Source organism: Chiroxiphia lanceolata, chromosome 26 (assembly GCF_009829145.1).
Source record: "Chiroxiphia lanceolata isolate bChiLan1 chromosome 26, bChiLan1.pri, whole genome shotgun sequence".
NCBI classification, from domain to species: Eukaryota; Metazoa; Chordata; class Aves; order Passeriformes; family Pipridae; genus Chiroxiphia; species Chiroxiphia lanceolata.
The window spans coordinates 4,873,424-4,884,131 of NC_045662.1; the positions used below are offsets into that span (position 1 = coordinate 4,873,424).

Here is a 10,708-nt window from a genome sequence, read left to right on the forward strand (position 1 = left end):
CCCAGATACCTGGAGGGGGGAAGAAAACACCTTTTGATTCCCCCTTCTTTAAGGGGGCACAGGTTGGGATCAGCTCCAGGGAAATGCCTGCCTGGATTGGAATTTTATTCCCTTCTTGCCTGCCCATGCTGGGCCTGGAAAGCAGCCACCAGCTGGGATTTAGGCCTGGAAAAACCTGGGTTAGGACTAATATTAATTGGTGTGTGACCCTGATTTAAAACCAGTATTAATTGGTGTGTGACCCCCATTTAAAACTAGTATTAACTGGTGTGTGATCCTGATTTAAAACCAGTATTAACTGGTGTGAGACCCTTGATTTAAAACCAGTATTAACTGGTGTGTGACCCTGATTTAAAACCAGTATTAACTGGTGTGAGACCCTTGATTTAAAACCAGTATTAACTGGTGTGTGACCCTGATTTAAAACCAGTATTAACTGGTGTATGACCCTGATTTAAAACCAGTATTAACTGGTGTGTGCCCCTGATTTAAAACCAGTATTAACTGATGTGAGACCCCCAATTTAAAGCCAGTGTTAACTGGTGTGTGATCCCTTCATCCAGCACTTTCCCTGCGTTCCCAGCAAACACCACAAGAGTTTCAGGAGAGGTCAGGGTGCCCCTCACCCCTCGTTTCAGGGTGGGGGCTGATGTTTAAGAGGGAGGAGGGTCCAGCAAACCCCAGATCAGCCCCCCCAGCCCCGGGACTCACGCGTTGCAATACGGCTTCTTCTCGTAGCCCTTGTAGTTCTTCATGTTTAGGGTCATCTTGCAGGTCTCACAGTGGAAACATGCTTTGTGCCAGAACTGAAACACAGACAGGACAACCATTAACACCAGTGACCCCCCCCAGGCAGGCCCAGGTCCCGCTGGAATCACAAAATTCCAAAAATTCCAACCCAGCAGCTCCCGGGGGTATCAGCAGTGCCACCCCTGACTCCTGAAAAATCTGGAGGACAGGAGATATCCTGACTGACTGAGGGCAAAATGAACCTCCCTGAGCCTCCCAGTGCATCCTATCCGAGCTTCCACAGCTCCAGGAATCCATGGGCTCGGCCAAACACGGGATGGGGGAAGCTCCAGCTGCACCAGAGGCAACAGCCCCGGTTTGGAGGCTTCAGAGTTGCTGCTTTAGGGTTTTTCTGCTGAGCTTTGCCAGGTGCCAGCCAGAAGAGCAGGTCAGGTGAGGCTGCACCAGCCAGGGAGACACGGGCAGGGAGGAAAAGGTTCTCGTGGGAAGCAGGCACAGGGAGCTCACAGAGATCCAAGGCTGAAGGCAGAATTCAGACCATGGCCCAACATCGTGGGTGAGATCCCCCAGTGAACCCTAAAGGTGGTTTTTAGGGCTGCTCCTAAATAAATGATTTCCACTTGGTGCTGAGTTGGCCCCAGTGGGTTTCCAGGCTGGAAGGAACCCGGTCAGAACAGCTCAGAGCTGCTCCCAAGGAATTAAAGGTCGACCTTAGAGGTCCTTCCAACCAAAATGGTTCTGATTTTGTCATTCTGAGGCTGCTCAGCCCCACACAGACCAAGGTCAGTGTCCTGCCAGTCACCCAGTGCCCGGATTCTGTATTTCCATCGGGATTTGAGGGGTCTGGAGTCAAAAATTCCCAGGGCCCAGCCCAGGAAGGGAAGCTCCTGCACAGGCAAGGGCTGAGCTGGAGCAGGGAAACAGGGAATGCACAGCCCAAAGCAACACCTTTACTCACACAGGGAAAAATCACTCCTGCCCCAGAGCTGCCCTCCCTCCTCCAGCACCCAAACCCTGCAAAATCAGGGGGGGAAAAAAAAATCAGCCAAAAAAACCCCCCAAATTAGGAGCTCAAACCACCAATTAGACGACAGGGAGACCTGGGAGCCAGGCCCACGCTGAGCACTCAAAAAGCAAACCCAGGGCACCCAGCTGGGGGGTTCTGGCTGTGATTTCCACCCTCAGACGTTTGAGAAGTCATTTCCCCACCCCAAAGCCCTGTTCCTGCAGGGAGCCAAGCCCTGGTGTCACCACACCCCGAGCACAAACACTGCCAGGCTCTGGAGACGTGACTCAGCCCAGGAGGACAATTTTCCTCCTTTCAGTTGCTCTGAGCAACATATTTGTTCCTTCCCTCTGGTTACACGAGTTCCTCCAGCACCCACAGCCAGAGGGGTTTTGCTCCACACCCCCCCTTCCCAAACAGCCTGGCCAGGGTGACTTTCCCTCCCCATCCCAAGCTTTGGAACTCTTTAGGGACAGACAGAACAGCCGAATCCCGAGTTCTTTGGGGTTGTTGGGGGTCAAAGCCTTTCTGCTGGGGGTAATTAACCCCTCCCAGCAATAGCTGTGCACAAAACACTGACAATCCACAGGGATGAGCTGACAGCCAGTGTGATCCCAGAGCCTTTTCCTTCAGGAATCCCCCAGCTCCCACGGAGCCAAGGAGGATCTGGCACGGCCAGCTGCCCCCTGACCGTGGCAGAATGATTCTCCCAGGCAGGGTCTACCCCCAGCCAAGCAATTCCAGGATATTCTTGCCTCAGTTCCCATTAGGAATTGCTCAGCAGTGGTGTTCCTGTCCTGGGGCTCTTCCCAAGCTGCCCTACCCTTAAACCTTAAACCTTTGCTGCCCTCAAACTCTGCCTCACACTGGGTGGATTTGATGGCAGACCCACAGACTCTAAGGCAGCACTAAAAGGAGGGCTGGAACACGGCTGGACACAGGGGAACAGGAGTTATTTAGGCTTCCTGGAACACTCCAGCACGGCTGCAGAGAAAGAGGACAGGCTTCAAGTGGGTTTTCAGAGGAGCATTAACGCCTGTGCTTTCCAATTCCCTTCCCATTCCCAGCCTGAAGTGCTCTGAAGGCCTGGAGGCAATTCCAGGTACACCTCTGGAGGTGATCCCGGGTCCACCAGGCTGGGCTGGATGGGAAGCACACCATGGACACCCTGGAAGGCTCCTCTGGGAGTGGCAGCTTCCCCCCTCCCAGCAGAGCAGGTCTGGGGACAGAGCTCAGGGCCACAGCGTTGGGATCTATTTATAGAACCAGGGGATGGTTTGGGTGGGAAGGGACCTTGGAGACAATCCAGTTCCACCCCCAGAGACACCTCCCACTATCCCAGGTTGCTCCAAGCCCCATCCAACCTGGCCTTGGACACTCCCAGGGATGGGGCAGCCACAGCTCCCCTGGGTCAGACCAAGCCAAGGCATCACTGCACGCCCAGAACAGGCACCACTGGAGGCTCCAGGGCTTGGGGACAACACAAGGAAGGACTTTCTGGGCTGCAGATCAACCCTGGCCAGGGTTTCAGGCCCTGCAGAGCTCAGGGTGACTCGTCCCTTCTCAGAGCAGCTCCTCAGCCCTTCATGGGCTCAGCAGCCACAGCCCCGGGACGGCTCTGGGGTGTCACTTCCCCTGCGGAAGCAGAGACATCACCCAGCACCTTCCCCAGCACCTTCCCGTGGGGGCAGGGACAGCAGCACGTCCCCAAACCCTCCCAGGACGGGCTGAGAGCCGAGGGGCAGCACCAGGGCTGTGGGCAGGAGGGTTCTGCTCCCTCTGGCAGCCCCACAGAGCAGCGAGTTTTCCGCGGATCCCAGGAGGGAAATGGGCTTTCTGGGTTTCAGAGCGAGCCCAGCGGCACAGCAGAGGCACCACAGACGCCTTTCCCCTCCCAGCAGCCCCTTGCAATCAGCACAACTTCTGCAAACACGCCCTGGCTGCCCTTCGGACTTTGCTCCAGGTGCAGGAAAAGCAGGGAGGCAGGCGCTGCAGCACCCGGCCAATCCCGGGGTTTCATGGGAAGTGGGTCAGCTCTCCCAGCCTGGAGCCCCAGGAGAGGTGAAGCCCTGGGCAGCAGCCTGGGTGGGGTGTGTTGGCCCACGAGTGCCATGATTTTTAGGAAGAGGAAGCAGATAAAGAGCCCGAGAAGCACAAGATGGTGACTGCAGGCTCCTGCCTGCTTCCCAACAGCTGGAATAACACCATCTCCGGGTGTTCCTGGACACACAGTCACCAGACCAGACGGAGCACAGACCCCAGACAGTGTCTGAGCAGGAGGAAGTGATGGCTCATCCCCCCTTCCCTTCCGAATATCCACAGTCCCAATAACCCCCTTCCCTTTCCAGTGATCCACAACCCCACTTCCCTTCCAGTTATCCCCAATCCCAACACCCTGCAGCTGCTGGAGGCCAGCCCAGGCTCCAGGAGACTGAGCCACTCACTGCCCCCAAAACCCAGGGGTGACAGTTCAGCTCCAAGCCATTCCCAGCCCCAGGAGGAAACATCATCCCTTAAAAATGTGAGCAACGGGGTCTGCAAAGCTCAGGAATGTCGCTGGAGAGCCCAGCATTCTTCCAGTTACTTTTTTTAGTCCCTAAACTGGTCGTCCCAGAAGCCTGGGAGAGGAGGGGGAGGAGGAGAACAGCTCAGCTCTCCAGGATGGGTTAGTTGGGAAGTAAATCCCATGGGAACAGCACAGGGAATGGAGACCCACCACCACCTTCCTCACCTCCAGCCCAGAGCTGTGGTTTTTGATGGGAAAATACTCAGAAAAAGGGATACTCCATGTTAAAGGAGGCAGCCCAGGGATTGGAACGGGGAAGTATCAATTGGGATGGAAGATTTAGGAAAAAAAAGGGGAAAAAGCTGGATAATGGAAACCAGATGAGGTTCCCAGCTCCAGGGAAGCATTAACTGTTGCTTTCCTTCGGCCTCCGCAGGCACAGGGATGTGCTGCCTTTTAATTAGAGATATTACAATAAATATATCAATCTGATATACAAGGGAAAGTCCTGGATGCCTCTGGAGAACCCTGGGAAAAGGGCTCCATCCACGTCGCCCAGTGTGGCACGAGAAGTGCCACCTCCAGCAGCCCCCCAGGGCTGGGAGGAGTGGGGGGGACCCACGGGATAATGGGGTCCCACAGGGATGTGATCCCCCCCCCAGGATTTGGGTGGGCAGCGTGGAAACACCGCCGGGAATGGGGGTCCCGTGGGGATATCACTGGGAAAAGGATGGGGGGGGAAGGAAGAACCACATTCCCTGGTGCTCCCCAGGGCTGGAAAGAACGTGGGGGACCCCCCGGACAATGGGGTCTCATAATGATGTGACCTCCAAGACTCGGTGGAAATATCCCCAGAAAAGGGGGTCCAGTGGGGGCAGCATGGAAATATCCCTGGAAAAGGGGGTCCTGAAGGGGCAGCGTGGAAATATCCCTGGAAAAGGGGGTCCTGAAGGGGGAGCATGGAAATATCCCTGGAAAAGGGGGTCCTGAAGGGGGAGCGTGGAAATATCCCTGGAAAAGGGGGTCCTGAAGGGGGAGCGTGGAAATATCCCTGGAAAAGGGGGTCCTGAAGGGGGAGCGTGGAAATATCCCTGGAAAAGGGGGTCCTGAAGGGGGAGCGTGGAAATTTCCCTGGAAAAGGGGGTCCAGAGGGGGCAGTGTGGAAACACCCCCCGGAATGTGGGATGGGTGGAGAACCACGTCCCCTGGAGCAGCACAAGGAATTACCACCCCCCAGAGCTAGAAGGAGCGTGGGGACCCCCGGGGACAACGGGATTCCACAGCGATGCGACCCTATGGAAACACCCCCGGGAATGGGGGTTGGGGCGAGGGGGGGGGAAACCATCCCACCCAGCGGCAACTCCACAGGAAAAACCCTCCCAAATCCACGCACGTGCGACCCCCTCTCCAAAACTCACCTTATCCAAGCAGTTCACCTTCTCCGTGGGATACACGATCTTCCCGCAGCGCGCACAATTGGGATTCATGGCTGAAAACTCGCGTGGAGGGAGAGGGGAAAAAAAAAAAAAAACCACCCTCACTCCCACCCTCCTCCGCTGCTCCTTCTTCCTCTTCTTCTTCTTCTTTCTGAGCCGCCGCCCGCGATGTCGCGACTTTAAATAGTCGGGAAGGGGTGGGGGGGGGGAGGAAAAAAAAAGGAGGGGGAAGTGGGAGGGACCGGGAGCGGGGGAGGGGCGCCCGCGCGTCAGGCTCGTCCTCTTTACGCGAACCGTCCGTCCTCTTACGCGCCGGGCGCCGCCGAGCTTAAATATGCACGAAATAATAATAAAAAAAAAGGGCTAAAAGGGGGTTGAAAACCGCGAAATAACGATGTTTGGGCCGAGGCGGGATTCGAACCCGGGGACTTCCCACCTTCCCTGGGCAGAGGGACCCCCTAGCGGACGGGAGGAGCGCAGGGGGGGTATAGCTCAGTGGTAGAGCATTTGACTGCAGATCAAGAGGTCCCCGGTTCAAATCCGGGTGCCCCCTGGAGGCGCGAGTTTTGATTTTTCCACCCGATTTTTTTTTGAGGGTTCCCTCGGGGGGGGGTGTGGAAATGAGGCGGGGGAGATCCCGCGCGCCCCGCGCGGCCTCCCCCCGTTCCACGCGCGGGCGGAGCGCCCGCGCGTGGAACGGGGGGAGGCCGCGCGGGGCGTGGAACGTGAGGGCAAAGCAGCGCCCCGGCAGCCATTTTGTGCAAGCGGGGGTATAGCTCAGTGGCAGAGCATTTGACTGCAGATCAAGAGGTCCCCGGTTCAAATCCGGGTGCCCCCTCGTTTTTCCTTTTTTAATTCTTTTTCCCCTTCTCAGGCGGTTCTCGCCCCGAGTTGTTGCGCCCCGAGCGCTGCGTGCAGTTCTGGGCTCTTTAATTTAAGGTGCTGGTGCAAAGAAGGGTCGGGAGGACAAGTTCGTGACGGAGTTTGGGGGGCTCAACCCGGAGAAAAGGAGGCTCAGGGGGGACCTTCTCGCTCTCTACAACACCCTGACAGGAACAAGAAGCTATGGGGGCATCAGGCTCTGCTCCCGGGCAATAGGACACGAGGGCACAGGCTTAAGCTGCGCCAGGGGAGGATTAGGTTGGATTTTAGGAAGAATTTCTTTACGGAGAGAGCGATCGGGCTTTGGAATGGGACACTGGGCATCGGAATGGGCTGCCCAGGGAGGTTGGGGGATCACCAGTCCCTTGAGGTCACAGAATCACAGAATCAACCAGGTTGGAAAAGACCTCTGAGATCGTCCAGTCCAACCCGTGACCCCACCTTGTCACCCAGACTTTGGCACCAAGTGACACATCCAGTCTCTTCCTAAACGCCTCCAGGCATTGGTGACCCCACCACCTCCCTGGGCAGCCCATTCCATTGCCCAGTGTCCCATTCCAATCCCAGTCACTCTCTCTGTGAAGAACTTCTTTTCCAATGTCCACCCTAAACCTTCCCTGGCACAGCTTAAGATCCTCTTGTCCTAGTGCTGGTTCCCTGGGAGCAGAGCCTGATCCCCCCCCGGGTCCCCCCTCTTGTCAGAGAGTTGTAGAGAGTGAGAAGGTTCCCCCTTGAGCCTCCTTTTCTCCAGGCTGAGCCCCCCCAGCTGCTCCTCACAGGATTTGAGCTCCAGACCCTTCTCCGGACCTGCTCCAGCCCCTCCATGTCCTTCCCGAACTGAGGGCCCAGAGCTGGGCACAGCACTCGAGGTGTGACCTCACCAGTGCTCAGTCTAGGGTTAGAATCACCTGCCTGCTCCTGCTGGGCCACGCTATTCCCCATCCAGGCCAGGATCCATTGCCCTCCTTGGCCACCCGGGCACCCCCGGCTCATGTTCAGTCAGTGCCAAGTCCTCAGTGCCACGGCCTGGGTGACAGGGTGGACTGGATCATCTCAGAGGGCTTTTCTACTCTGTTTGACTGTGATTCTGTGGCGCTGTGCTCGCCCCCCGCGGTGGTTTTATCCCGGTTTTATCCCGGTTTTATCCCGGTGTTTCCGGTACCGGGCTTGTGTGAGGGCGCGGCGTTCCCCGCCGCCTGCAGGGGGCGCTGTTCCCCTCTTCCCTCAGCCTTGGGGCGGGGCGGGCGCGTCACGTGACTGGCGCCGCCTCTTCCGGCGCCAAGATGTCGAAGCGAGGTGAGGCCCGGGCCGGCTCCGGCACCATCCGGCTCCATCCGCCGCCATCCCGGCACGGCCAGCGCCCTCCCGCGTCCCGATGGCTCGCTCCGGGGTCCCCGTGGCCGCTGCGGCGGAGAGGGGGGGACGCGGGCAAAAGGCGCTGGGCGCGGATGGCGCGGGCGGTGTGGCCGCCCCCGCTGCCCGGGGCCCTGATCGGGCCCTGCCCGCGGGTTAACGCTCTTCTCGACCCGCAGGACGCGGAGGTTCGTCCGGGGCCAAGTTCCGCATCTCCCTGGGTCTCCCGGTGGGGGCCGTGATCAACTGCGCCGACAACACGGGTGAGCGGCGGGCTGGGGCTGGGACCGAGGGGGCGGCAGCGGGAAAGGGACCCCTGGAACCGGGGGAGACCCTCTGGAACCGGGGGAGCCAGTTCCAGCAGGAAAGAGCCCCCCTCCAGCCGGGAGAGTCCCATTGGAACTGGGGGGGCCAGTGGGAAGGAGTCCCTCTAGAACCGGGACATACTCCCTGGAACCGGGGGGGATCTGAGGGAAGGAGCTCCTCTGGAACCGGTGGAGACCCTCGGGAATGAGCCTCGTGGAGCTGGGGGAGTCCCACTGGGGGCCCAGCGGGAAAAGGAGCCCTCTGGAACTGGGGGAGCCCTGCAGGAAGGAGACCCCTGGAATCAGGAGAGTCTGGTGGGAAGGACACCCCCTGGAATCGAGGGACCACTCCTGGAACTGTGGGAGCCCCGTGGGAAGGAGTCCCCCTGGAATGGGGGAGGAAGGAGCCCCCCGGGGTAACGCAGAGGGTGACCAGGCGTTGAGTGAATTCCCAAAGCCCGGATTTCCTCCAGAAAGCCCTTGCTGTGCCTGTGGCTCAGCGGGAGGTGACAGCAGTGGCCTGGCTTGTTGGGTGTCCCCTCAGTGAAGCTGGATATCCCGGGATAACACCTTTCTGGAATAACGGGAGTGCTGCTCTCCACAGGGGCCAAGAACCTGTACATCATCTCCGTGAAGGGCATCAAGGGCCGGCTGAACCGGCTGCCGGCGGCCGGCGTGGGAGACATGGTGATGGCCACGGTGAAGAAGGGCAAGCCTGAGCTGAGGAAGAAGGGTGAGTCCCACCGTTCCTGTCACGGAAAGCGGGGGGACAAAGGCCCCGGAGCGACTCCTCTTTCTCCCCCCCTTCTGAAAAGCACTCGTTGGGTCTGTGCCGTGGCTCAGGGAGTTGTCGTGGAAGGGCAGAGCAAAGGCGCCGCTTTTGGGTGAAGTGGCAGCTCGTGCTGCTGATTTCAATCAGTGGTGGGACAGCCAGGCTTGGGGTCATGGAATGGGGTGGGTGGGAAGGGGCCTTGGAGATGATCCAGTTCAATCCTCCCCTCCCACCTTCACTAGCCCAGGTGGCTCCAACCTGGCCCTGGACACTTCCAGGGATGGGGCAGCCACAGCTGCTCTGGCAGTTCCATTCCAGTCCCTCCCCACCCTAACAGGGAGGAATTCCTTCCCCAAACCCTCTGCTGAGTCCATTTTTCCATCTGTAAAAGAGGAGCAATGTTGCATGGATCTGTAAAGTTGGATCATGGAATGGTTTGGGTGGGAAGGAACCTCAAAGCCCATCCAGTCCCACCCCCTGCCACGGGCAGGGAATGGGTTTGTTCCCGTTCCAGAGGAGTTTTTGCTGAATACTGTTTGTGAATTAATGGCTAATTTAGAAATAAATGTGGGAAAACAGTGGATCATCCAGGTGTAGATGCAACTTTTGAGTGTTACCCACTCAGTTTTAAGGGCACTGTTGACCATAAACCGAAGCCCTTCTTAGTGGAACACCACAAATACGAGATGTAAAGTTAAAAAACACCCCCAGGTTTGTGCCTTGGGTTTGATGCTGCAGCAGAGCAGCTCCCGAGGGACATCCCCCTGGAGGGAGTGTTTATCCCAACGTCTGTGACCCCGAGCTGCTCCTTTCCCTTCCCAGTGCACCCGGCCGTGGTGATCCGGCAGCGGAAATCCTACAGGAGGAAAGACGGGGTGTTCCTCTACTTCGAGGACAACGCAGGAGTGATTGTAAATAACAAAGGGGAAATGAAAGGTGAGGGTTGGAATCGGGTGGATTCCCACTGGGAAGGTGGGGAGGTGGGCATTGCCACAGGGCTGAGCTTTCCTGAGGGAAAGGACCCAGGTTCCACTCAGTGGAAAATGCTGCCCTGGACCATCTGTTCCCTCTAATCGTGGAATTCCAGAATGGTTTGGGTTGGAAGGGACCTTAAAGCTCATCCAGTTCCACCCCCAGGGACACCTTCCACCAGCCCGGGTTGCTCCAAGCCCCGTCCAACCTGGAACACTTCATGGAATTGCTCAGCCACAGGGCTGAGCTTTCCTGAGGGAAAGGACCCAGGTTCCACTCAGAGAGTGGAAAATGCTGCCCTGGACCATCTGTGGAATTCCAGAATGGTTTGGGTTGGAAGGGACCTTAAAGCTCATCCAGTTCCACCCCCAGGGACACGTTCCACCAGCCCAGGTTGCTCCAAGCCCCGTCCACCTGGAACACTTTATCCCTGTTTTCCAGGCTCGGCCATCACAGGCCCCGTGGCCAAGGAATGTGCGGATCTGTGGCCCAGGATCGCCTCCAACGCCGGGAGCATCGCCTGAGCCTCCCCCTGAGCCTCTGCAGAGGCAGCAAATAAAAGGCCTTGTACCCAACCCCGTGCTGTGTTTCTTGCCAAAGCGTCTCCTCTGTGCAGCAGGAAGGTGCTGGAAGAAGGGAGGTGGTGCTGGGAAGGATTTTTATGGAGCTCCTCGTGGGTTTCAGCGGGAAAACGGGATTTGGGGCTTTAATATCTTAAGTCTGTTT

The 10,708-nt window shown here is 57.9% G+C and overlaps 2 protein-coding genes and 2 non-coding genes across 4 annotated transcripts in view; 3 read left to right on the top strand and 1 right to left on the bottom strand.

Annotated features, from left to right (window-relative positions):
* Positions 1-5,873, bottom strand: part of LASP1 (LIM and SH3 protein 1) — a 34,350-nt gene extending 28,477 nt beyond the window's left edge. The window contains exons 1-2 of the mRNA XM_032711440.1: positions 5,681-5,873; positions 712-806 (exon numbers count right to left, since the gene is read on the bottom strand). Of these exons, the coding sequence (XP_032567331.1) occupies positions 712-806; positions 5,681-5,749 (164 nt within the window). The 5' untranslated portion in view covers positions 5,750-5,873. The remainder of the gene's footprint in view (positions 1-711; positions 807-5,680) is intronic.
* A 306-nt stretch (positions 5,874-6,179) lies between these two features.
* Positions 6,180-6,251, top strand: TRNAC-GCA. The gene has a single exon. It is a non-coding gene; the product is annotated as a tRNA-Cys (tRNA).
* A 213-nt stretch (positions 6,252-6,464) lies between these two features.
* On the top strand, positions 6,465-6,536 carry TRNAC-GCA. The gene has a single exon. It is a non-coding gene; the product is annotated as a tRNA-Cys (tRNA).
* A 1,277-nt stretch (positions 6,537-7,813) lies between these two features.
* RPL23 (ribosomal protein L23) lies at positions 7,814-10,557 on the top strand. Its single transcript, XM_032711404.1, has 5 exons — positions 7,814-7,876; positions 8,113-8,196; positions 8,843-8,971; positions 9,833-9,946; positions 10,424-10,557. Exons 1-5 carry the CDS (start codon positions 7,864-7,866, stop codon positions 10,504-10,506), a joined length of 423 nt encoding a protein of 140 aa, XP_032567295.1. The 5' UTR covers positions 7,814-7,863; the 3' UTR covers positions 10,507-10,557.
* The last annotated feature ends 151 nt before the right edge of the window (positions 10,558-10,708 follow it).